This window comes from Ammospiza nelsoni, chromosome 15, assembly GCF_027579445.1.
Source record: "Ammospiza nelsoni isolate bAmmNel1 chromosome 15, bAmmNel1.pri, whole genome shotgun sequence".
In the NCBI taxonomy this organism is placed as follows: Eukaryota; Metazoa; Chordata; class Aves; order Passeriformes; family Passerellidae; genus Ammospiza; species Ammospiza nelsoni.
This window is the reverse complement of record NC_080647.1, coordinates 7,753,925-7,781,420: the sequence shown is the minus strand read 5'-3', so window position 1 is coordinate 7,781,420 and position 27,496 is coordinate 7,753,925. Positions and strand designations below refer to the sequence as shown.

Genomic DNA, 27,496 nt, shown 5'->3' with positions numbered 1-27,496 from the left:
CATAACAGCCAAGGGCACTCCTCAAAGTCCACACTGTGTACAGACATGAGAAGACACAGATTTTCTGGTTGCTTGATTGCTCTCCCCTATTTATAAATGGTCTTTTCCATGGCTCTTTCAGATCCACACCTTGACAAATACCTTTTCTGTCCAAATTAGTGGGGACTTTTTATTTAGCAAAGTGCTACCCAGTGTGTCTCAGTATGCCAGGCAGCAGCACACCCATTCCGCTCTGCTTACTGCACACCCCTGGGGTGGCAAAGCTGCACCTCAGGGCACGGGCACCCGCACACACAGCACCTTTGGGCTCCAGCTGGGAGCACCAGAATGTCTTTACTTTCCCCCCCACCTGTATCTGCAGTCCAGCTGGATACCAGCTGGATGGGGTTAATCATGCCCAGTCCAGCATGTATCTGGGCATGATTAACCCCATCCAGCCTGGGGACCCTGCAATGGATTATCCGGCACTCTCAACCTACACACCTGGTGAGATCTCAGTGCCTAATTGATGTGTTCCTCCCCAAAGACTAAAACAATAAAAATAAATAATACAACTCGCTTTCATTTGTGGGCTGGATATTAAAGACGCAGGGCTGCTGATTTGCCTGTTTTTTTTTTTTTTTTTGCGGTACCTTTTCAATATCAAAAGACAAAACCCATATATGTGTTAAAAAACAGTCATCCAAACAGCCATCTCAACGACGCTTGTATACAATGGCAGACACAGTGGGAATCTCGTTCTCCTTGTTCTTGGGGTCCGCCATGTGGCTGTACCGCTCCCCTCGATGACACTCCAGGTAGGGGCCCCAGTTTGCTGCAGGCCGGCAGCAGCTGACAAGGCGCTGCAAAGCAAAACCAACAGGCATGTAATGTCTTCCCTTAGTGCAGGCTGCTTCTAAAATTCAGTACAATTATAGCTCTAGGCACACACTGCAGCTCAACAAATGGCGAATCACCAAAGTTGCTGAAAATCGTTCCAAGTGTCCTTGGGGTTGGTGGGTGCTGCACACTGAGGTCAAGGAACAGGAAAAGCTGTGACCAACACAACTGTTTGGGAAAGCTTGCCAAGAGCAGAATATCTCAGATGTGTCACTTGCTTCTGTGAGGAATGGGAGGCAAAACTCCAGAAAATTATATGGGGATAGAAAGCAATAGAAATTCTTCAGAGAATTTAAAGAAGCTGGAATAGCAACAGAACTGATGAAAAATCTCTCTCAAATGGTGTGTGTGCACTCCCAAAGAATTAGACTTTATCTTTTTATCAGAACATGGCAGGGAGATGCACCTTTGATGCAACTACCAGAGATAATGCTTTGGTCTAAAAGTCCATTTGAAAAACATGTCTAAGTAGTAAATGTGTTGGAGAAAACAGCACAGGTGGTCCTGATAATACCAAAGAAATTCAGATTTGAGGCTATATCAGTGGGGTTTTTTGCCCTTACCTCAAGAAGGGTTCCTTCAGCTTTAAGTATTTTTACAATAGCAACAATAGGAATCCAGATGATGCTGAAGATGATCATGCACCAGCCAAGAATGTTTCCCCAGGCTGGGTATTTCACTGAGCCATAAGTGGGATTTGAAAATGTGGTCAAAGACCAGATCAAAACAGCCTAGAAAAGATGGCAAAAACAATCAGAGAAAAGCAGGTTTCCAACAACATTGAATTTGCACTGCTTCCAAGTTGGTTTAATAAAAAGAAGGGTTGTCTACAAGTTCTGCACAGTTCCCTCTTGTTTCCTGAGTATGAGAACAGTTGTGCAGACTTTGGTGTTCGGTCATCACCAAGCAGCAAGACTGAAGGCCAGGACTGAAAAATGACACCAGCGCTGAAGTGCACTAACTATATTTGTGTTTGAACATAACTTAATCTCTAGGTTTTCTTTATATCTTATGTTGGGTAATATATGTATTGCTGGCTGAGCCCAGTACCCTTCTCTAAATATTTTTTGCGTTCCTGTATTCCATTATTTACAGGAACACAGGAAAGAACCTAAGATTAGAAATTGGCAAATATTGCTTCAGAAATTGGATCGTTTTAAGCAGCATTTTCTAAACTATAGTCTGGGCAGATTACAGGTAATGTACTGGCCAGAGTGACTTCCCACTGTTCCTGGATTGGCAATGTTGATCAATTATTTCATAGTAACATAATCCAACCATCTACACTCACAATTGGAAGTACAGGTTTAACAAAAACCAAACATTCAACAGGACATTTAAAGGTCTCAGTTAGACAGCAGAACATCTGACCCAAAAATGGGATTTCCCTCAACAGGTTTTCAAACCAATCTCAGTCTGAAATTAAGATAATCCCGCTGCCAAGGCAGAGGATCTAGCTGCCCTGTGTTAGTCCTTGGGAGTGTAGACCCAGCTCTCTAGTTACTGATCTCAAGCCCCAGCCTCTCCTGGAGTGCATCAAAGGAGGAGGGAGTGTATCAGAAAGCAGATACAGCCCATAGTTCACTTCACTGGCACAGCTATGCCCCATCTTTATACACAGAGCCTGGGCAGTCAGTCCTGAATCTTCACAAAGCAACCTCTTCAATATTAAGTTACTACATTCTGTCACACTAACACAATCCAGTCATGTGCACTCACTATTAACAGCACAGGAGTGATGAAAAACCAGCATATTTTCCACCACAGCCAGAATGAATTGGTCTTCTTTCCAATCATCATTTCAATGTCTTCAATGAACCTTTTTCCTCCTGTTGGAAGACAATCATGGGACTCACTGTAAAGCAGGTACCTCCCTTGCACGTGGGGTTAGTCAAAAGTGATCAAAGAAAAGCAATAATCAAGGACAGTTTCTCCAGATTTGCATTTAAGTTTTTTTTAATCCTATTATTATTCAGATGGTTAACTTATAATTTCTTTATTGTAATAATTAGTATTTTATACCCCTGGCACTGCTCAAGGCCAGGCTGGATGGGCCTTTGAGAAACCTGGTCTATTAGAAGGTGTCCCTGCCCATGACAGGGGCTGGAATCAGGATGATTTTTCAAGTTCCTTCCACCCCAAAACCATACTGTGACTCCATGATATACACTGCTCCTGGGATTGTTTAGTTTAATTAATGTATTTTCAATGCAAATAATTTACCGTAAATGTAGGCGACGCCTATTATCTCCAGGGACGCTGTAATGAGGAGTCCCCATCCAGCACAGAAGTGATCTATTAGGTTAACCCAGTAAATTCCTGCCTGCAGGACAAACATTAGAGGTTAGAATTTGAGTAGTAACATACAGATAAGATGCATTTGTTCAAGACAATTTAACTAATCATGACTCTGAGTTTTTAAGTTCACAGTTCTCCAGGTCAACTACAGATTTGTGAATATTATTTTCTTTAAATCCTCTATGTAAAGTTGAAAAGCACATCTAACAAAACACTATAGGTGCTACAAGCAAGATCTATGCATATAGAGAGCATACATAAACAACTGAGAGCAAGATTTAAATTTGGAGCTTACAGGAATAAATTTGGGGTCGAAGGTTTTATACTGAACTACAGCAACAGCTATACCTGTTATCAGTTCTGGGAGGCTTCAATCCTCTGACATGCCTGACTTCTCCAAGGGGTTAACCACAGCTTTGAACACCAGCATGCAAAAGCAAGATCCCAGAGCAGGAAACAATCTCTGAGCCATTCCACACTCTTGTGATTGAGTCCCTTGCAAGCTTCCCCATCATCCTGTTTCATGACTTATGTACTTTGCTTGACGATACAAATGTCTAATCACCACAATTACCTCCTTCGCATTTTGAGTCTAATTACACACATAAATCTTTATTTCTAGATGGAGTAATAGCAGTGAACCTTTACACCCTTAAAAGCAATTGCCTCAAGAAATTTTACACAGTATACTTAAAATTCCTTTTCTGTATATCTATTTATAGAACTATACACATGCAGGAGAAGTACCCATGCAATCTACAAATGCTCATGAGCCAATGGGTTTTTAATACATGGACAGGCCATTCCTTAATTCCTGTCCTCCTTGGTAGTGAGTTCTGAACAAAAAGATCCCATCAGCATTTATTAGCAGCACCCACTCTGCTGTGGACATGTTCTATGTGTGTACTTGTGAATACACAAATAAATTCCTGAACTGAGGAACCATAAATCAGGCCGATCATTTGCAGGCTCTGTAAAAGCCTTCTATTTAAAAGCCTGTCTCAGTTCAATAATCACAGAAAACCTTTGGTTCTTCAAGCTTTCCACTTGCTTGGGTGTTTAGGCACACTGTCAATATTCTGGGGTCTCTAAGATTTATCCACAAAGAAAGCAACAGTTGGAAAGGGTATTTTGATTTGAGTTCATCACTTGCAGCATAACTAAACTCACTACCAAAAAACTTAATTTCTTACCTGAGTAACACAGACAAGCCCAAATAAAAACAATACTGCACACACACCCACGGTTATAGGTCCTCTTAATTTTTTCATCATGCTGGGATTTATATCGTGAATGCTGGTTGTAATTGTTTCTGCAAAGGAAGAAGAAGTGAGTTTGAGCAGCAAAATTAAGAAAATTAAGAAAAGACATGAATCACTTAAAACCCCACTTACCTATGCTGGCAAACTGGGAGTCAAGGCCCAAAAGCACAAGCATGAAGAAAAACATGAAGGACCACAGAGGAGAAACTGGTAACTGGGAGAGAGCCTCTGGGTAGGCTACAAAGGCCAGTTCAAACCCTGGAAAATAGTGGAGAGAAGGATGTTGTTGTCGTGCCGTGGCCAATGCAAGTCCCAATACCAACAGTGTGACCATCAGCCTACCTGAATCCACCACCTCTGAGACAGGCCTCTGAGACACAAATGCCATGTGTCCCAGGATGGAGAATATTGCAAACCCAGCAAATATACTGGTGGCACAGTTGATTACACAAACTAGAATGGCATCTGAGTAGCAGTTGTTGTGGAATTTGTTGTATGAAGACAAAGCAACAAGCCCACCCCACGCCGTAGAAAGGGAGAAAAATATCTGGGTGGCTGCATCTTTCCAAACCTGCCAAAAGAAAAAATAACATGAGAATTGCTGTATTACTTATAGTATTTATCATAAACATTGAAGTCTGTCCACCATTGAAGCACAAGGGTATTTTTTTTTCATTCAGCCTGTGTATCTAATTCTATTTTGTATGAATTTTAGGGAGGATAGAATATAACATGCTGGTGACCTTGCAGTCTCAATCACAAACAGTATCTCTATCGTGTCTAAAGGTCACATCCCAAGCACGTTGCCAAATACTTAAATCGTAGTGGGCTAACCCTGAAGAAAAGATTAGATTTGTTCACATAGGTGAATTGCTGAGATATGAATCTTGGCACAGACACAACAAATAAGGATCACCAGGACTGGCTGCAGGAGTGAGAACTTCCATGTACCCTCCCACTTGTGTGACCTAAACAAACCACTCCTGCTTCTGATGTAGCCCCTCAGCTAGTGCCAAGCACTCATATAAATACCACAAATAAATATCACACCTAATGGTTGCTTTTGATAAAACTGCAATAATATTGGCATAAGCAAGAACAAAGAAAGTTCTGGCTTTCTTTGCATGAGGTGCCCTTCCTGGTCCACCTAATTACCCAAGGTAATTTCCCAGGCAAGGCATGGCCTGAATTTCAAACTCAGGGATCCCTTCAGCCTTATGATAAAGTCCCTTAAAATCAACAGCAAGAACTTTGTCAGCAGATCCTGCTAAGATTAAACTCCAGCATGGTCCCCAAGAACTGCTTAGAAGCAATAGCACAGTTCTCATCACTGGTGTGGCAGGGAGGGCGAAGGAGGTGACTGTCGTTCAATTTGAGAGTAGCTGCAATAGGGGCTTGGACTTTTTACACAACCAGCTGCTGATACAAAATACAGGGCAGAACCTGAAGGACCTGACTGGATAAAAAAGAAGAAAGCCACATAACCAGGAAAGCGTGTCACACTTCTGGGGCTGAACTTCCTCTCACCTCTGCCTCCATCAGCTTGGTGATGTTGGACTCTCTCCCAATGTAGAACTGGACGCCATCCAAAGCACCTTCCAGGGTGGCACCTCGCACCAACAGGACGAACAGGATGACATATGGGAAGAGTGCAGTAAAGTAGACAACCTGCAGAAAGATGGGCAGGGACACACATTAGGTGTGAGGGGATCCACAGACCTTCATGCAGGAAGACTGGACAGGCTTTAGGCTAAGGTCTGCTGGTACAAAAGAGAAACAGGCAACCAGAGAAATGAGCACATGCCAACCACCAAACCATCTGGCTTAGCCGGTTCTGGAGCTGCATTCCAGCAGAAACAGAAGGCCCAAGCCACATATCCACTTTTGAGAGCGCACTTGACCAGTTTCAGAAATGCATTTTTCTGGCATGATTTACTGCTGTAGGTCTGGATTCAACTAGCCCAGACATCTCTTGCTAGGCAGTGCTTCTAGCAAGTGCAAGCTGAAAGCCAGGAAAAACTAGGCCACCAGGGGGGAATTATCTCCTGATGAGCTCTCTGCTACTCCCCCCAACCATCCCTCAAAAAAAAAGCCAAAACAAAAAAATTTTTTTAAAGTCACTGCTCTGGAAGCTTTCTTTGCTGGAGCAAGGACTTTTAGGTTCTCTCAGACACAGTTCTATTCTGTTGTAGTAGCACAATGGGACCAACCAAGGCCAGCAGTACAGTTATTGTCACACAGGCTACGTTCAACAATACTCTGGTTTCTTGAGTCTTAATCTCAGTGTTATTCAGACAGGGAATTGACCCAGGACTGCTGCCTCCACCAAGCCAGAGCATTGTGCCATTGTGTGGTGAGTCTGACATTTCCAAAGACTTCCTTCATGCTTGCCTGGCACAATTCTCACTGTCTTTCATCTGTCTTGCTCCTGCCCAGCTAGATTCTTCCAAGTCTCACCTTACTCTCCAAAGAAAATTGTCTTGGTGCCAGAAAAAAAATGACAACAGCAAGAGCAACTGCCAGGAACACAAAGAACATAAGAAGAGCCATGCAGCCAAATAATTGAGGCTGGGAAAGAACAGATATTCCACCCCAAAGCACTGAAACAAGGACAGAAAGCTCCAAATAGAAATCAAAACAGGAGGAGACCGCATACTGAGCGGAGGAAAGGAGGCAGCAAGGAACCAAAGAAAGGCACAATGACAGAAGGAAAATGGGGAAAAAATCTGTGCAGAGAAGGTGAACAAAAGAGCAAAGGCAACTGAGACTGAAGATGTAAATGATGGAGATGCAACACAAAGGTGAGAAAAGAGTATGAGGAGGAAGAAACCAAGCCAAGAAAAGGGTCTCGGTGAGAAAGGATGAAATTCAGCCTGCCTGAAGTCAGCCTAGCCCAAAAAACCTCCAGAAAACCATGCTGCAGCTTGTGGAAATGGGAGCTCAGCAGAGACAGATTCTGAAAACAAGCATCTAAGTACCTTGTCCCTACAACTAATTTCAACTCTTGGGAACAAACAACATTTCACAATCTGCCAGAAACCTGCGCACACACACACCTGTTCACAGCACCTGACCTGTATGGTCCAACCATCTCAACCAGACTGGAAGCACAAAATAATCACCAGGTGCTCCCAGGGCGTGTGCCCATGTGTGCCATCACACGCACGCTTCCATCACACAGCCCAGGCAACGGCTAAAACTCAGCTGGAATCACCGGCACAACGGCAAGATTCCAAAATACAGGGCAGCCCAGTGGAGTGGAGGCCCAGGAGTGAAGTAATAGCTGTGCAATCAGCACCTTAATCATATTTTATGTAACAGTTATGAAGCCGAGGAGCAGAAGGGAAGACAAATGCTGAGCCCAGCAGAGGCGGGTGTGTTAGGACTGCATCCTGCCTTGTGCTAAACTTCCCTGGCTCCAGCTGACATTGGGAGGGCAGAATCAGGCCAAAAGTCATCTCCTTGGTCTTCCTACCATACCTTTCCAGAAGATTTGATTCCTTTGTACAGGGCACCTGCAACAATGATCCAGGCGAGGAGGAGGCAGAGAGCCAGGTACCAGACGACCCTGCCGGTCTCGTCCAGCCCGCTCGAGCGCTGCAGAGCCACTTTGCTGAAAGCACACGATGCTCCCGTCAGGAGGGGATGGCACAGCACACAAACCTCACACACTTCAGCTACTTCTCCAGAAAAAATGAGCTGCTGTGTGAGGCTATTACAACACTCTGCAGCCTCTTCCAAGAGCGTGCAGTTGGAATTGCATGATTGGCAATGAGAAGCTGTATATGTATGTAACTGCAATTTTTCCTTCTTTTTGAAGCCTACCAGCTCTCATCTCTCCATACATCTCCTGTAAGACCCACCTAAGATATTCTGTGTTAATCGTGAAATCCTGACAGGAAAAGAAGAGCCCAAAAGAATCAGTTTCCAGGAACCCAGTGAACACGAGGCAAATTGAGACCGTGGAACAATAAAGAAATGGCAATTTTACAACAGGCCCAGATTCAGAATAAGGTGAATATATTTTACACAGTAACTCCTGAGAAAAAGAAAAGTATATGCTATGTGTAAAGATGCCAAGTTGTGCCTACCAGGACCCCAGAGAAGAGGACTTCTAGAAATGGCAGCATTTTCCAATTGGTTAAAGGTTGACTCACTTACTTCTCTTTCTATACATAATTTCTCTTAAAAAAAGCCAAACTTATCAATTAAATTTTAAGTCACCTCTCTAGTGATTTGCATGCCCACGTCCCTTGACTAGATTTTTTCTGGACTGCAAGATAAGACAAAAATAAAAGATGCATCCAAAACCACAAAGCATAAAAAGGTATTTATTTTTTCAGTAAATTTTTTAAGGTATTTACTTACTTCCAGTATTGCTCGGTAGGAAATTGCACTGGTTTGTAGGTTATGGTGCCCTCTATACACGTGAGATTGTTTGCCGTGACGAAGGTGTAGTTTGCATGAATTATATTCCCATTGTAGGTTGTGTTGCAGTCATTTACTGAAATCAAGAAAAAGGAATCATTAATACTGGGATGACTCTTATTTAAAAAATCAGACCGATACAGCAAATGTGTTTCCTAAGCAATTACAGCTTCAGTTTGCCTGCTAACAAGATTTGGAAACAAACCGGAAATGTCACTTGCAGCTGTGATTTCACTACTTGACTGTAAATCAAAACACCAAGAATCTGGTGTGCTCACCACGTTTTACTTATCCTCAAGAATACTTCCAAAAATCAAATCTGAGCATAGTTAAAATTGTAGCCTTGGTTACTCTATGAAAACCTTTGTCCCAAACCAAGGTAACACATGGATCATCTGGTATCTGATATTCATCTGATTGCGGCAGAGGGCTTGTTAGAACACTTTACATATTTTCCTTGGAGCAGAGTTGGAGGAATGGAAACTGGGTTGGGAATTTTTTGCCAGAACATACAATAAAAAACACTTCATCAGCATATGCATCAGCATTTACTGGAAATTCTTGTTGAAGCCTATTTCAGGACTGCTTCCTCAGTTCAGTTCAGTTATGTGTTCCCCCAAAACTTACAAATTAGGTGCTGAAATCTTTCTTGTTTTACCAATAAATAATCACCAACTTTTTGTTACATAAGGCCTCTTAGAAGATATTTTCAGATATATGGTTGAGATATATTTACATTAATACTGCAAACAATATAATCCATCCTCATCTCGTCCTTGTTATTTTAATAATCACTGGTTACCAGGCAAGAACATTTCCAGGTGCTAACTGGCAATTACCTCACCAACTTCACCTTTTGCCTTAAACTGGTCTGATACAGAAACTGGTGAGGTAACTGCTTAGGCCCTACATCTACTGTGAAACACAAGAACAATGGTGTGGAGATATATTTTAAAGAGTTAATGAAGAGTGAAACCAGCGCCTCAGTGGTGCTCAGGATTACCATAGCCACAGGGGACGCAAGGAGTAATGAAAAGACCTCGATAAAAACTACTGCACTAGTTTGTCTCATGGAAGGGGTTTTTTTCGCCACAAAGCCTGATGAAATGGGAATGCAGTATTTCAAGCAATTGGAAATGTATGTACTAGAAAAAAGCTGAGGTTTAAAAGGAAACAAAAAGGATCCAACAGAGTGATTTCAGCCCAGTTCTCTGTAGATTTCCCAAGCATCCAGAACCGGTGGCAAAGAAGTGGATAAGCATCACTCCTCTGTGTTCAGATACAAAACTCCAGGAAGGACTTTTGAAGCCATGGGTAGCTGTCCTAATCCTGTACTTTCACCCAGAAAACAGTTACCAAACAATTACCAAAACCAATAATATTCAACTCTGTCTGGTAAGTATGGTACCTATTTTTGTCTTGCTGCAGAGTTCATCCGCCCAGGAAAAGCAATCTGACCACGGCAGCACTTTTTGAAATGAGGCAAATAAATAGTAGAGTGCATAAGCAATGATAACATTGTAGTAGATAGTCACAAATGTTGAGAGGATGACCATTGTGATGCCCACTCCTAGGAAAGAGAAACACAAAATATCTTAACCATCTCAAACTCGGGTTGCAAAACCCCTCCTCCCACCAAAACAAATAGCCTTCACTTGACTTTTAAAAGGCGACTTGGGAAGAAGTTCAAGTTGGTTTTTGTTTGGTTTTAAAATATTTTTTAACAGCAAACAAACAGCGACATTTCAAACCCATTAAATGATGGATATGATCCAAACTGACCATCTCAAACATGCTTTTGAAACACAATTTGAATCAAGCTCATAGAAAAATGGACTATTTACAAAGTCTAAAGGAGAAATTCAGTATTTTGTTCTCTCCCCATCCAGAGGGAAATTTACTAAAATAAAACAAACTCTACTAGGACTGCCCAAGCCCTTTTAAAGATTCCACTGTAATGAATGCTTTAAACTACAGTAAATCTTCTCAATATTACTGTTCTCCCCCTTGTTAAAATCAGTTTTGTTCTGTGAGTTTGGAAAAGCCTGACAAACAGTACCAGTCATCTTAGAAACTATAAATAAGTTGCTGTCTTTACAGATATATAAAATATATGCTGGGTTTAAAACCTTTTGCTTTAAGATAGACAGACTGCTTTCGTGAAAGTTTCTTGTGCTGCAGAACAGAGACTGGCAATAAGAGTAAATGTTGGGGCAACCAGTTTCTGTAGGTGACAAGCAAATTCTTGTTGCATCCGAAGGAAACTTCTCCTACGTTAACTCCTCTGGTAGATTAAGACAAACAAAACCATTGCAGAGTCCTTTACGCCCTTGGTACAGGACCAGGATGGACAGGCATGAGTAAAGCTCATGGTTAATTGTTTCCAAACAAATCTCCTTTCAGAGTGTTTGAAATACAAACCATCACCACAAACTCAAACTACCACTACAGCATGCAACGATTTCTCTTATCTCAAGAGGCACCCCACTTTACAAAGCCAGAGTCTAGGCTATTTTATCTCACCAGCAGATGACTCCCAAGACAGCTGCTCGGTGATTGTGCACAAGATTGCACAGAGCACCCAGACCCACGTGCCTGTGCCCACACTGGCAGCCAAATACAGAATTAACCCATCCAACACACAATTGCCTCACAAGCTACACTGGACGTGAAGCATAAAAAACCAGGGATAAAGTCAACTTCTAAAGTTTACTTTCAATCTGTTGCACACATTACACAAGTTGTTTTATTTGAGTTTTTCCCTCACACGGCAAAACAGAGATATTTCCTTCTGCCTGTACAGCTGGAGTGAGAGTGATGTGCTGCTGAGCACAAGAATCTCTGACAAAACCTTTCATAACCAAGAGCCTTTCTGGGGGAATCTTTACTCAGCATCTGTTTATTAACTGAATAATGAGGAAGTATATACCTGAGTACAGAGCACTGGTAACACGGATATCGGTGTCTCACAATTAGTAACTTCATTAAGAAATCATTAATTCACAACAGTTTATTATTAGAATAAAAGGAAAGATAAGAAAACCAACCTTGAAACAATGGCAGCATTCTCCAGACGGAAATTGGCCCTTGACTGGCAAACTGCCCAATGGAACATTCCATGAAAAATAAGGGCAAGCCAGCTAACGCCAGCATGACGGTATAGGGGATTAGAAAAGCACCTGAGAGAAGATAAAAAATGGGGGGAAAAGTACAATCACACACACAGAGAAAACAATGCATCTTTCAGCATTCACCACAGTTTTATCACATTTTATACTCCTCCTTTCTCCCCTGCTCCCCACTGGAGGCGCTTATTTTTGAAATAGAGAGAGTTGTTTCTAAGTCCTGTTTTCTATAAGACTAAGTAGTACCTGCAATGAATGTCAGAACTGATTTTAAAAGAATGACTTCTCTTATAAGAAAGTAAATTCATTTTATAAAAAACTATCGAGGATGTGCTCTAATACAAGTAAGAATGCTGCTTAACTGTAGTGCACCTTGTCCACTTTCTATTTAATCCTCCAACTTTTAATTTAAAGAGGAACAGAACCATTCCTCTGTGTGCTCAGCTGTGTTTTGCAACTGCCCTGTTAAGCAGGTACTGGACATCAAAGCATGAAGATTATTTTCTATGGTTGGCTGAGTCCTGTGTCAAACATCATCTCAGGATGGCTCTTGTTCAAGTCCATTTAATAGTGCATGTTAACCTGATATCAGTGAGTGCCTTGTTCTGTGAAAGGGACTGGCACTTCTTTGTGTGTGCACAGAAGACAGGGAAAGCAAGAGCACGAGTTTCATAAACATAACACGATATCCCTGCAGGAATCTGTCCTCATCACTCTCAGTGAATTTAAAGCAATCAAGGACCCAGTTCTGCAAGGAACTGCAAATACCTGATGAAATTTCAGGAAGCAAATTGTCCCACAGAATTAACTGCATTACTTCTCTGTTTCAAAACAAGGATGTAACAGTTGTCTTTATCAATCATGGGCAAGGGGCACAGAAAAGGACGCAAGCAACAGCACAAATATGCTTTAAATGCAAAGTCTCCGCTGCAGCAGATGAAAAAAAACATCTAGTCCAAGGCCTGACATCACAACTTACTTGGTTTTCGTAATTTTCTTCAACAAAACTTCAAGTAATGCAAACCAACCCATGTCACTCCAATAAAAATTCCATACTGGAAATGCCTCCTTATATTCCATGTGCACCTGTGTGGGCTGTACTGCCTTTACAGCCCAGAATTTTACTTCAACGAGAGTTAGGCAGAGCAAACAGGTACACATAAGTAAGTTCTCTGCAGTTACCATTTAGGCACTCTTTAATTACCAGGGGTCGCCTGGCAAGTACATAAAGCTCTGGAATACAAGCCAAGGAAGCCAGTGCCTCTGCGTGGCTTTGCCACTAGTTCATTGTGTAAGCAGGTAGAGGCTCTCCCTGTCTCACACTTCCCAAGTGTTTGATCTGGGTAATTATTGAGCTGAGATAATTATTCCAGCTTAGAGTGTTTGCATGGAAAAACAAAGGTGCAGAGGGGATTCCACTGTTCTCTATAAACATACCATGTATGGTATATAACATAAACTTACCAGAGGGTAAGCACGGGGGAGGGAAAACAGCTATTTAGACAAGTAGAGGATATTGGCACATGGAGAAAAAGGTACACGTTGTTTATGAGTAATTCAGAAGATGGTGTTCTCAGGTAGAAATTTGCAACTCAAACTAAATACTATTTCTCAGCTGGTACCAAAAAAGCACATAGGTGCCTCTTAGTGCCCTTTCCCATGAGCAGGCTCTATCCCAGTTCCCAGGGTGGCAGAGCTCACATCCAGCTTTAACAGAACATGCCCAGCCTCAGAACTGGCCCTTGGAGCTTGCTCTGCTCTCTCCTGGGGATAGCAAGGCGTGCCCCCCCTGTGACCCTGCCGTTCAGCACAGGTACCTCCTCCATTCTGGTAGGCGAGGTAGGGAAAGCGCCAGACGTTGCCCAGGCCCACGGCATAGCCCACCATGGACAGCAGGTATTCGGCTTTGTTTGCCCAGTTGCCACGGTCCACATTCTCATCGGTGCAACTGGTATCTCCATCATATGTGAAACTGACGTCCTTTGGAGAGAAGAGGGAAGGCTTGTGATACCCACCAGGCAAGAAGGGCAATCATATCATCATTTCTCTGTCCAGAGACGCACCTTGGGATAGCTGACCAGTCAGACAGGACGGGCAGAGTCATTTTTTTGGGTGCCAGTCCAGTTGGTCCCTGGCAGGACAGCACAGACCTGTGAGAGAGTGTCCCCCCAGAGAGCCCAAACACCTCCACAATTCTGACTTACTCCTTTGGGCTATCAGCTGCAGGAGACTCCTCTATTCTGCCCCTGCAGATGCCCCCATACATTGTTCAGATGTTCACATCAGCACATACCTGTATGCTCACTTTAAAAAACACCTGTCCTAGCGCCTTGTACATCTGTCGAGGAGCTCATCCCACTTTACCTTCCGCTACCTGTTTGGATCTCGCCTGCACAAACAACTTCATACCTGCCCTCAGCTGCCGACGTACCTGCGCCCTGCTTGCCCGAGCGCCGCTACGCCCACCTGGGCACCTCCACAACCTACCTGCCCAGGTGCACCCACACTCGCCTACATTCTCGCACACCTGCCCAGGAGCCTCTGGCCAGCCCGCCCCCCGCCGCCTCACCTTCTTCTTCCCGCAGGACAGAAAGCCGGGCAGGCTGAGCATCCCCATCTCTGCCGCCGCTGCGCTCTGCCCGCGCCGCCCGCCGCCCGCCGCTTTATCGGGCCGGCAGCCGCCCGCCCCTCGCTGCCCTGCCGGGAACCGCGGCCCCTGCGCTGCCCCGGGGCCCGGGCGGGGCCGCCTCCCGCCCCCGGGGCAGCCCCTCGCAGCCCGGGCCCGCTGACCCTCCCCCGGCCCCGCGCCCGCTTCCTCGGGAACACCCACCTGCCTCAAACACCTCGCACGGTCACCTGCCCACTTCCCCTCCTAAATACCGCCTGCCCTCCGCACGCCCTCGCTCCTCGCCTTAGCCCGACCCACTTCCCTGCCGCCAACCTGCCCGAGCTCGCTCCCCCACTCTGGGCTCTTCAGCTCTGCTTGCACCCCTGCCTGGCCGCCTCTCTGTCACACACCTTCACTTCTAGCATGTCTCCCTACTCCTTCCCCTCTTCCTGCTCTTCCAACACCTACCCACACACTCTCCTTCTTGTTTTCTACCTCAGGACTGCCAATCCCCCATCAAGCACTGACTCTCGCTGTCATAGTGACCTTCCCTAGGCTTTACCGAACACCCTGCTCAAAGCACACTCTGTGTACAGACATGAGGAGACACAGATTGTCTGGTTGCTTAATTGTTCTCTCCTGTTTATAAATGGTCCTTTCCATGGCTCTTTCAGATCCCCACCTTGACAAATACCTTTTCTGTCTAAATTAGTGTGGACTTTTCATTTAGCAAAGTGCTACCCAGTGTGTTTCAATCTAGCCACAACAAAGAGGTACACCAGGACTGAGGACTGTGTGGAACAGCATCTGTAAAGTTGGAATGAAACATAAGATTTTATTTTATCACCCTGTGCAGCAGATTCTCAAGGAGAGTTATATTTTAGATACTGGAAAGATGCCAGAATACTCTTACCTTTGGAACAAAAAGCAAGTACAGGTGCAGTGTCCTGACAGGACACAGGCTTTGGGAGAAAATAATAAATAAAAATTAAAGAAAACAAGCCTCTACAGACTGTCTACAGTGAGCAGAGGAGAGAGGACTATCTCCAGAGAGGATTGTGCCTGAAGCAGGGCTGTATTTCTCCTGTTAGTTCTGCAGCTGAACAGCACAGCAGCTCCCCTTGCATTCACTAGGGGCTGAGTCCATCAGGTTGATCCCTGAGGCTGGTTCCTCACAGCTGGGATCACCACTCACCAACCAAGCACCATGCCAGCCAGTCATCCCTGGAATGTCTCAGCTATGAATACAGAATTATCAGCCGGCAAACCAGGGCCAGTTTGGCTCTACCATAGGTGAGATATCCCATCTCCTGACCAGCAGCCTGCGTAATCTTTCTAGTTTGGAAAGCACCTCTGGATTACTATCAATGCCATTTACTGACTTTTCTGTTAATCCAATGGGGGGAAAAAATTAGAAATGAATTAATTATAATCTTAACATGCTGAGAATACAGCAAACAATTCTGACATTTCCAAGGAGCAGTGAGATACCTGTGTTTTCCATTTGGTTGCACCAGTGCTATTATCAGGTGTTGCCCTTAGCTAACACAAATAGCTCTGGTGATACAGCAGATTGTGTTTGATGTGCTTATTTAGGAATACGATGAGTAAATTCTGTTCTTAACCTCTATCTTCTGTGATAGCAATGCTTACTAATATTGGCACTAACATTGACACACACATCCAAAACTGATTCAGCAGACAAAGCTGGGGTTCATTTACCCCTTCCAACAGGTGTGAGCTAAAGACCAGAAAACTCACTTTGCAAATCACTTCAGAATGCACTGAATCCTAGCAGCCCAACACATGCAGACCCACCAACCAACAACAACAAAAAAACCCCATATTGGCCTTCAGGATCTGAGGAAGATGATCTAAATCATTTAACTGTCTATCAACAGCATGTAATTACTCTCATCCAGAACTCAACTGGCAATGTAACACTCTTAAGAGGAGACGATCAGACAGACTGCTATAAACAGGCGAAGTAAGGCAGAAAACACACAGGTAACTTAGACCAAACCTTTACCACTAACTTAAAAACAAAAAAAAATCAATCATTGGTCTAGTAGCCCATGAAAGCAAGGCAGCATTCTCCATCTGGTGAGAAATGTCTTATTTCACTGTGAGCCTGCTGTAAGCAAGGTGGAAGTGTATCTACAAGGAGGGCATGTCAAGAAGTGGCCCTTCTGCTTAGAAGACAGAATGGAGAGGCAAAGATGGCGTTGTCAAGGACAAATTACAAAGGCAAGTTTCTGAAATAGCCATCTGTGACTCCAGAGAGGTACCTGTGGAAGCAGACAGGGTTTGTAGCAAAACACAGTCTGGGAATTACTTGCTGAAGAGGCCTCATGCCAATACTGGCTTGCCTGGCTCTAATGGTTCATCCAACTGTTTGTGCAACAAAGATAGGAAGCAAATTTTCCTTCCAATGCTGCCAATCCCTCCAGGGTGAGGAGGTTTTGCTCCTGTGAAAAGGAGTTGATGTATTATATATCCTTCCTGGATTCTTAATTTTAATCAGTTTTTGCTTTTCTCCATAACTGGGATGTTCATTGCTGCTGCTCAATAGACCACCAGGACACACACATCTAATCAATATGGATCTCAAGCCACAAATATTTTTTCATTAAATGGAAATCATGAAAAAAATTTATTCAGAAAAACATCAGAAGTTTTCAGCACTGTGTGATAAGTTTGGTTCACTAACATAACAGTAATTCATTCTATTACAAATTACATAATCATATTAAAGACCTGTATTGGCAAAATCACAATGAGGTGCTTAATCCAATTTTCTCCAACTTCAGGACTTTTAGATTCATCTCTAAAGCCACCTCAGAGGTGAGAAATGCAGCAAGGTCACTCCTACTCGCCTCTATGGACAGTCTTCTATCACAACCCAAAAGAAGCAGCTGAAACCTCACTCATTTATCTCCTTACAATGGAACAGTTGCAAAAGTGCTACAAATGCAAAATGCTTAAGCCTTCGAAGTCATGCTCATAATATGGGTGGAGACTTGAAACTATATGGAAAGCAGATTTGCCCTCAGGACTTTTCAGCAAGTTGCAACCTGCAAATCATTAATATTATATGCAGTAATCAAGTTAGCGATGGGGAAGTTTTACATATGCATGTAGAAAAAACTTATAAGACAGAAATAAATTAAAATATACCAATAAAACTGAAAGGTTCTGCAGAATTGCTTTTCTACCACACCGAGCCTGGAAGATTTTGTTGTCCCAGCCACTCAAGAGGAAGCCACAGGTCTCCAACCACAAAATTAATCAAGGTGTTTTCATGACTCTTGGCAAGATTGACAGTTCTGTATCTATGGAACATTGATCTCCAGTTAATTTTATTCAAGAGTTGGAATGTGCTCCTCAATCACTTCACCCTCTGACTAAAACTCCAGGATAACATGGTCTTTCTTGTAACACTGCCTCTCTCCAGACCCTGAGAGCTCATCAATCAGTCAGAGATTACTGAAGTTGCCATACAGGAAAAAAAAGGTTGTTCTCAAACACAGAGCTCCATATACAATAAGGAGAAAAGCAATCAAGAAAGGATTAAATGTTGATAAAGGTCGAAGATGTTCAAACCACACAACCATCTGGAAATCTCTGCTGAAATCTAGACTTGCATTAGAGTTACCAAAGCACAGTGAACACCAGCATTTGCAGCTCAGGGCTTCTAATCCCCCCAGTTCTGCTTTGGCTTTTGGCACAGAGCATCTGAGTTTTCCATGAATCATTGCAGCCTTGTGCCAAACAAACATCCAGGCCTTTCCAAGATGCATCAGGCAGGTGTCACTCTACCGGCCCCCTCCCTGACCATCCTAGAGGCAGGTTCTAAACACGTTCAACTTGTCTTTGAGCAACAGAAAGGCTCTGTAAACACAAAACCTCGGGTATCGCATGAGGGAGGACATAACAACAGATGCAACGAAGGAAAGGGGAGAGATAAAGTATGGGAAAATGAAAAACTGGAAGCATGCAATTATCAAAACTTAATGATCAGGGAGCGCACAGGTGTCAGAATATAATGACTTTTCTATTAGGAAATATTTCAGAGGTGGGGCCAGTAGAAACTAAGGAGTCATTTTTAATTGAGCAAAATAAAGCCTAGGAGTGAGTACATTAGTAATTTTCAAATATGCTGTACTGAGTTCATCAATCATTAACAGTTTCATTTTTAAATTCTTCCCCAAAACCAAGTGCCAATATTTCTGGAGTTCAGCACAGCCAAGAGATGCTGGTAGGGAGTTTCTGTTCCCCAGCCCCCCAGTTCTATACTTACTTGCTAATTGCTAAAAAAAAAAAAAGAAAAAGCTTTTCACAGAAGATAACATAAATGCATATTCTTGAGAAGCTTTTGACTAACAGAAAGGCTTTGAAATACAAGTATTGGCTATCACACAGCAAAATGAAGACCTTTCAGCTTAGCCCTTTCCTTGAGGTAATTTTACATATTGACATGCAGTCTTGCCATGTGATAGCCAAGAGAATTATCTTTGTGATTGTCCTCCTTCACAAAAGGACAAAAGCCGGGCTGTTAGTCCTGCCTGATATCTTTGGAATGGAAATACCTCCATCAACACTTTCCTCTGTGCAATACCTGTTCCTGCAGGTCAGCAATTACTCTCAAAAAGAGCCTCATCCAACCCACTGGAGCTTCTCATGTAAGTAGTAATGCCATAAAGTCACCTGCTGCAATAACATGATTCTGAGTGCAAAACAAAAAAAAACCAAGATTTGCAGGGACACTGGAACATTACTTAGCTGAGCATTTTCACAATTTGAAAAAAAAAGGCATTTAAAAGAAGTTAAATACAAGATGTATTAATATTATTCCTTCTGCTATCTGGATCTCCTACAACTCTTTTCTTCATTAGACTTAAAAATTCTTTCTAAAAGAAATTGGTCTTTTTACCTTTTTTCATGGATGGTAGTAGAGGTAGGGCTCAAGTATTTAATATAGCACAGGTTTTGCAGAGAGCATGTGAACTGCAGTGGTCTCAAGCATTAGACCCTGTAATTTCTTTTGCTTCAGCACAGGACATCCTCCCCTCTAAAATCAGGGTGTGCATTTGTATTCCCCTTAAGCAAGGAAGAAAGTTGACCACCCCAAAATAATCCATGACTGACTGGGAAGAAAAGCTTCAACCAGAAACACCGTAAGTTATTTTACCACCCACAACACTCACCCTGGTTGCCACAAATGTGGTCACTCCCCTGACATTCCTTTCCAGGCCCTCAGGCTCTTTCCCTCTGGCTCAGGCTCTCCTGAACAGGCATCCTCAGAGCCCAGACCATCCTTTTCTCCTGCAGGATCAGGAACAGCCATATCTGAGCCCAAAGGGCCAGGGAATGGCAGGGTGGAAGGGATGTGAAGGCAACTCCCTGCTTCCCATGGCCCTGCCATTAGCAAGGCAGCAGTGGCAACACCTGCTCTGGGGTGGATCCTCTCAGCACACTCTCACCTGACCCAACAGCCCAAGAGAAGCCATTTTCTCATGAAATATTGATTTTAACCAAGCCTCTCAGAACTCCCAGCACTGAAGATTTTCTGGACTTTGCCTGATTTCCTGTGCCTAAACTCGGGGCTCACAGATTTTAAATGTGTTAGGCAGCATCTCAGCATGAGGCTTCTAGGATTACAGTTTTGGATTCGTGTTCCACAGAATTGCCACTTTAACTGATTTGAGGGAAGGGCTGAAGTCTCTGTCAGACTTCAAGGAGTCTCAGTACAGAAAGGTGAGGGGCTGAATACTGTCCTGATATGAGGTCTCAGTGCAACTGTACCTCTGAAAGGTGAATTGCTGAAATTATTTTATACCCAATGGCAACAACCTGCTTCCACTAGGTTACAGCTGCTCTGTAGTGCTAAGGGCACCCGCTCCTACAAATGTTGTACTCCAGAGGTTAAAAAAATGTACACTCCACTTTCATGAAAGCTGAAGACTAATGTATGAAATTTTACACTGTTTTTTTTTTTTTTTTTTTGTTCTCAAAGGACCTGCATTTTCTGTGGCTGGTTTTAATGTTCAATTGGAAAAAAGTATTATGAAGACAAGTTTGGTTTTTTTTCCTTAAAGCTGGGGCAATTATATAAAGGCTGATATCTGGTATATCAACATTTGGCACTCATCTGGACACCTCTGGATTGTGAAGCTTTCCAAACTTTTATACAGTCATTAGTTTCTTTGCATAATCTTGGTCTGGCAGTGTTATAATCTCCTGCACTCCTCCTTATAAACTTCTCCTTGACTGGCAAACAAAGGAGTAGAGTTTGAACAGGAGTGCAGGAAGGCAAAGCAAGGAAGTGCGCTGACGTCCTTCCCATGAGATGAAGCAAGACACAAGAAGCTGTGTTTATGCACTTGGCAGGGAACACCAGGACAAGTCAGAGAGACACTAACTAAAAACAGTCAATCAGTTCCTGGAAAGGTACCAATAAACTGTGATGGACATCAAATACAGATCCAAAGGGGCCTAGCTGTGAGAAATGCTCTGCTTTATGGTGACAGTCTAGGTGTGCTGGCTGTACAGTGTTGTCTTTCTTATCCCCAAGGCTCACCTTCTCTCTGTTGGTTTGGTTTTGGTATTTTATGAAGAGTTGCAAAAGCCAAAGGAGAGAACCAGATTTTCTGTCCATGATGGGAAGTCTCCAGGACTGTTCCACACATTACAGAGCACTTGCAACTGCTTATAGGACCAGGGGGAAAATGCCCTACAGATTTATTGCTGACTCGTGGTACCCAGTAAGAAGTTAAAAATGATAGCAAGCCCCAGAGTTTATGTAGAACGGCTACTTCAAATCCAAGAAATGTGCACAGAGATTGTATTTGTTTGCATACCCAGATACATGCTTTGCAGCCATACCTCCCACACCAGTATATATAAGAATATTTGCCCTGTTTTAGCAGCCTGAGGCATGTAGTTAACACACATCATATTTTCAGGCTACTGAATAGAGAGGACCCACCTTGATTAAAGAATTTAATCAAGTAATGTGATTAGATGATTTAGTCAAAGACATCATGTAACATGATAATTTTCCCAGCTGTACATTTATCTAAGGCTTTCCAGGGTTCAATTGGCAATGAATATTCTTTCTCCAAAGGCATGAATTGGCTTATGAAGTGGATGTGGATGGTGGAGAGGAAACTGAAGCCTAGAGAAGAGTTCCATCTGCCAGCTAGCAAACAGATTTACTGCTATGCTGCTGGCTGTTTATATAAAGATTGAGGTCAGGTCCTTCCTTATTTGCCTAAATCAAGGGCAGATAACATCTCTACTAGTCTGAATATTTTAAGCACAATATTTAATGACATGGACACTTGTTTTAGGCCTTTAATTTCAAAAGATAGTGATTGCAAACACAAGAACACAATCACCACATGGCACTCTGAGCAAGGTCAGGAGATTCACAGGCACACTAAGGTCACAGATGATAAAACACTGCAAATGGCTAACTTGCTAGCTTTGCTCCAAAATAGAAAGGATATTTGCCAACTTGGCACCTGGATCTTCTTTACCAAAGAATATATCAAGCATTCCTATTACAGGGTCAGGAAAAAGGAAGTAAATATTTCTACAAAAAATTGTTAGAATGGATGATATGCAAGGGTTATCCTAGTTGTCTTCTTTAGTAGGAAGGGTCACTGTGGTGTCAGAGGGCACAAAGCAGGAGTTAGGAGACAGGCAGATCTAGATTGTACAATCCAACATTCTGTGGACAGTAGCCTCATTCCATTCCTCTCAAAGTGATCAAACCTCAATTTAACCTGTTAAGGTTTTCCACACGCTCCTCCAGATGGAGCATTTCCACAATCTGACACCTCTGAAGACAAAATGTACCTTTAACAACTGTACTTGTGCTTAATTCACTTTATTTTCCTCCTTTGCTTTTCCCCCACTTCTCCCCTTTCCTTCTGTCTTTCCTCTTGCCCTTTTCTACTGAGACCTGTCATATCCCTTCCCACTCTGGCATTTCTAAGGTAAATAAACCAAATTCCTCTAGTCACATCTCAGTTCCTCTGGTTATTCTGACCTCCCTTCTCTGCACAGTCTGGATTAAGTCTCCTTTGAACATGGGGAACCACAGGCAGGGAGGCCAAGGGTGCAAACTTTGAAGACAACCTTAGCATCCTGTTTATGTGAGAACCCAAACAGAAGAGGCATTCTATTCTATTCTATTCTATTCTATTCTATTCTATTCTATTCTATTCTATTCTATTCTATTCTATTCTATTCTATTCTATTCTATTCCATTCCATTCCATTCCATTCCATTCCATTCCACTCTACTCTACAGCCATTTGAAAAGCTGTTGATTCTAGAAAGGTGATAAAGTAGAACCAGTAAGTCTAAATTCTTTATCAGCTTAATGCATTTATTTATTGAGGTGTTTCTTTGCTTACTGTTTAAAGGTAGTTCCCCACTGGAAACAGAACAAACAACTATTTTTGCAGAGGATTAGATTGTATTAGTCTGTTTTTATAAAGAGAAAAGTATTTAGGAGGAAGTCACTGGAGGTGAGGTGTCTTTTTTTAAATGGCAAACTCCATAAAACTGACTTTCCAAAGAACTAACTCATCTCAAATTCAACAAAAAGCTCATGCATTTAAAAAAAATTAAAAGGTAAAAATATTGTAACATTATTTTTAAAGTTTTATTTTCAAAATATCTTTTAAATTTTGTTGTAATTGCCTTTATTTTTTTTTTCTTTCAACTTAACCTGAGCATTTATATGACAACAGGCTCAAAAACAGAACAACTCAGGCAGGCATGTACCTCTAGTCCAGACTCCTTCCTATCAGGTGAACAGGTTTTTGCCTTTTTTATATGAAATTAAGTAAAGAGGGTGGAAATCTAGGCTGAAGCAAGCAGTCCGGTTTTGCTTTACACTGAAACTATTTTTACCTTCAGAAGACAGCCAGGAGCTTATCCTCATCTCAGAGTGAGCAGAGGCAATTAGAGGTGGCCTGTGTAATATTGTCACAGCAAACATTTCTGCTAAAAAGTCCTGAGATCTGTTTTACTGAACCTGTAGTAGTGGAAATGAAATTCCTGAAAGAGAGAAAAAACTTCCAAAAAATCAATACCAAAGCAAAAGCCTGCTGGAGATGAGGGAAAGAAAAAAAATAATGAAATAGAACAACTAAAAGCTTCTAACACCCTAAAATCATTTAAAGTTATAGGAAAAAAATTAAAACAGGGCTTGGACAGTCATAGAGCAGCAATTCAGCAGGAAAAGGCAGAAAAAAGTCTGAAGCCCAGAGATGCAGTTTGGATATATTATGGCTATTATATACTTCACAGGCTCAGCAGGCAGAAAGTAGTACATAGGTCATCTCCTCACATTTCCCATGAAACAGAAATTCTTGCTTGACTAATGCCAGAAAAGAGAAGATTTTCTTCTGAGGAAAAAAAAAAACTAAACCCAGTAAAGATCAGTAGCATTTCCCCCACTCAGCTCTTCTGCTGAGATGACATTTGAGATGACATGGGCATCCAAAGATTTGAGATCAGGCATTAGAACAAGAAATCACAGCTGCTATTGCTCCAGAGTCAATGTTGTGTATCCCATGCTTAAACAATATGGTAGATTCATCACATACTCAAATGTTGTGATGACGCTATGAAACCTTACAATAATGAAATAATAACTCTGTGATGTTATCCAAACCCTTCAGCTGTCTTTTTGCAACTCTCTCTCTCTCTCTCTGAGTCAATTGGCTGTATCTGCCTCATTGGATTGAAATGTACTTCTAAGTCTCTTTTATCCGGTCACAATACCTGATTTCTCACTGTTACTGAAATCTGCTAGGCTCTAAATTTTTGGTCACACTTAATTTGTGTCATGAATGAAGAAGAGTTTGCAAATGAAGTAGAAAAATTGTGGGGGAGGTGTGTGTTGACTATTTCCTTTTCTCTTTGAGAAATGCCTTTGCATCTGTTTTTGTGTTTTCCAGTGTGGACCAACTGATATATAACCCAGACACAATTTAACCAACATACACAAAACCTAAGCCACATGCAATCACAACAGAAATTCCAATTTCACAGCAGGATGGTGAGAAAGAGACAAAGTTCAAGCTTGATTGCGGAAGAAGGACAGCAAGCACAACTTGTTTGTTTACTATCACTATCTCCATTCCTCACCCCCCTGCTGAGATGCTGAGCTTAGCCTGTGTACAAGCCAAGCTGAGATGAGCCTTGGAGCCTGTGTTGGCCACGTTGGTCAAAGACACTCAGATGACTTCCAAGCTCTTTCTAAAAATATCTACTTCTTCCTCTTCCGTAAGTTCCATGACAATTGTTTTCTTTAGGAGGTTCACTCGTGTTTACAGTTGCTGAAGAAACCAAGGTGTGTTCAGAGGACTGAAACCCACAGGGCTGGTTTTGCTGGTGATAGGACCAGTCTCCTCCTCCTTCTCCTTGGCCAAGTTTTCAAACCCCAGCAATGATCTGGGACCTCCTTGGGCAGGCAGTTTGGAACACCTTGCAATGGAGCCTGATGAATGTGCTGTCTGCCAAGGCAGCACCTGCACACAGGCAGCACCTCAGCACTGGGAACAATGGCTCTTGGCTCTGCTGAGGGGCAAATTCAGAGCCAAGAACTGAGAATTTATTGAGAATAAAGCTGTTTGTTCAATAGCAACATTTGAGTACTGGAGCAAACTCCCATGTGCACCAGTTTAGTTGGGTCTATTGGACAAAGCATTTAGATAAAATGCCAGTACAACCTAAAAATTATGTGGAACAATACACAGTAAAACACCTTTCTATCTATTTTATTCTTCCTGTCCCCCTTCAGCTCTTTTTATGACAAAACATTTGGAAACCATCAGAGGTAGAATTTCACTCAGTGAAGAAAACTTCCTTTTTAGATAAACTTTTCCCTCTTGTTTATACGTGTAAGATAGAGTTTGATAGCAATGGACTCATAGTTTGCTTAAGCTAGTAGTCAAAGGGTGTTTACAGCTTTTGTAAAAGAATGTGATTATTTTATACTTGTATTTATTCAGAATGAGAAATTATCATCAATTTCCTTCTATTAGCATTTTATTTTCTTCCACTGAATTCTATTCCTTAGATTCTGTTTTGAAAAACTCAAATAATTTAATGTTTCTGTGGCTGCTATATTTTCTCTGGATTAGACTATTTAGACCATGAAAGAAATGTCAGGCTTGTTCTAATTCTTTGTTAAACTACACCATCATCTGTCAGGTGGATGCCTAACAGATGTAAAAGCCATTTTCTTTTTTTATTTGCAGTATATTCAGATCACAGGACTTCGGTATGAGCAAAGGCAGTAATCATTAACCAGGCAGAAAACTGGATTCCAAAAGGCTACATAAAATTCCTTTTATTTCCCAAATGGGACACAGTAGGTTCCCATGGAAGTTGCCAGATTAGCTTAGGATAATTATATCTATTTTCACAAAGCCTGCTAAATGAACCTTATGAAGACAGGTTAATTGCTTTAAATATTGCCATAACCTCCTACCAAGCTATGCCAAATCTTGTAGGTTGCAATGTCTTTTCCTTGTTCTTCCAAATTCTGACTCTGTCAGCAAGTCCCAAGCAGAGGAAGACTTAAAACTTTCCTGTGTTGCAAGTCTTTGTTGAGCTAAAGGAATCAAATATAGAATATCTCAGGTTGGAAGGGACCCATAAAGATGGAGTCCAGCTCCCTGCCTTTCACAGGACTATCTAAAGCTATCCCAAATTACCAAGAATGTTCTCCAGATACTCCTTGAACTCTGACAGGCTTGGTGCCATGGCCACATGTGGAGCCTGTTACAGTGACCAGGCACTCTTGCAGTGAAGAACCTTCTCCTAATGTCTAATCAGAACTTCCCCTGACACAGCTTCATCCCATTTCCTCATACTTTGCTGGTCACCAGAGAGAGGAGATCAGCATCCCCCATCCACTGCCCTCCCTGAGCAACCTGCAGACTGTGGTGAGGTCCCTCAGCCTTCTCTTCTCCAAGCTGAACAAACCAGGTGACCTCAGACACTCCTCCAAGTCTTGCCCTTTTCACCATCTTGGTTGCCCTCCTTTAAACATGCTCTATAATTTGATGTTCTTCTTACAAAAAAGCAGCAAATCTGCACATGGGACTCAGGATGGGGCTGCACCAGCAGAGAACAGAGCAGGACAATCCCCTCCCTCAAATGGCTGCTGATGCTGGGGTTGATGCACCACAGGACATGGTTGACATATTCAGCTTGCCATCAACCCAAGCCCCCAGTACAGTTCTCATGAGTTAAAATATTCAGAAAGGCCTGAGGAGCAGGGATGCCTGGTTAGAATTGCCCATTTCAAGATGCCACAAGGTCCATTTTGTCATGCTCACCATTCCATGAAACAAGAGGGATCACCAACAGGCAGATGTGGTCCTAATGCAGCAACCCCTCTTTGCCCACAGAGTCCCAGAAACACACACATGAGGTGAAACCCTGCTAGGTGTAAATGCAGGAGGCTTCAATAGCTGTCATGGAGCTGTGCAAAGAGGCAACTCCCAGATACTGTCAGTTGTCTGGCTCTGTTTCTCTTTTCTGGCTGGTTTGTTTCGAAGTTGTGAGGTTTATTTTTTCAAACTTTCCTTAAAGTTACTTGGTCTGGCATTGAGGAAGGTAATTTATTTACATAGAAGGGGCTGGAGTTTAAACACAAAGATGACTCAAGATAACCCTCCCTTCTCTGTTTTACTCAAAAGGAATTTACTGAAAGCCTTTATCAAACCCTCTCCTCCCCCAGACTTGGGAGCAGGAAGAGGCATAAATGGATTAGTGCCTGTTCCACCTGCAGCAGTCACCGAGTACAGGCCAAACCGTGAAAAGTTCAAGAAAGTAGGTAACATTGTCACCTCACAAAGGTCT

At 42.5% G+C, this 27,496-nt stretch overlaps 1 protein-coding gene across 3 annotated transcripts; it reads right to left on the bottom strand.

Annotated features, from left to right (window-relative positions):
- Window positions 1–240: 240 nt before the first annotated feature.
- Window positions 241–19,927, bottom strand: SLC6A14 (solute carrier family 6 member 14). Of its 3 annotated transcripts, XM_059483014.1 has the most exons (15): window positions 14,562–14,612; window positions 14,056–14,123; window positions 13,810–13,972; window positions 11,915–12,046; window positions 10,276–10,437; window positions 8,808–8,943; window positions 7,920–8,052; window positions 5,967–6,107; window positions 4,782–5,010; window positions 4,572–4,697; window positions 4,371–4,489; window positions 3,103–3,202; window positions 2,599–2,708; window positions 1,443–1,610; window positions 243–842 (listed from the first exon to the last, which is right to left on the bottom strand). In XM_059483014.1, exons 3-15 carry the CDS (start codon window positions 13,877–13,879, stop codon window positions 696–698), a joined length of 1,773 nt encoding a protein of 590 aa, XP_059338997.1. In that variant the 5' UTR covers window positions 13,880–13,972; window positions 14,056–14,123; window positions 14,562–14,612; the 3' UTR covers window positions 243–695. The 3 variants fall into 3 exon arrangements, with proteins under 3 accessions (XP_059338995.1, XP_059338998.1, XP_059338997.1); XM_059483012.1 differs by lacking the exon at window positions 14,056–14,123 and having other exon boundaries at window positions 241–842; window positions 14,562–14,689; XM_059483015.1 differs by lacking the exons at window positions 13,810–13,972; window positions 14,056–14,123; window positions 14,562–14,612 and adding an exon at window positions 19,808–19,927 and having other exon boundaries at window positions 242–842.
- Window positions 19,928–27,496: the final 7,569 nt, after the last annotated feature.

Coding starts and splice junctions, on each gene's coding strand:
- SLC6A14 (XM_059483012.1), bottom strand. CDS start 14,609: ATGGGGATGCTCAGCCTGCCCGGCTTTCTGTCCTGCGGGAAGAAGAAG. Junction 13,973..14,561: donor TGTCCTGCGGGAAGAAGAAG/GTGAGGCGGCGG, acceptor TTCTCTCCAAAG/GACGTCAGTTTCACATATGA. Junction 12,047..13,809: donor CGCCTACCAGAATGGAGGAG/GTACCTGTGCTG, acceptor ATCTTCTCTCAG/GTGCTTTTCTAATCCCCTAT.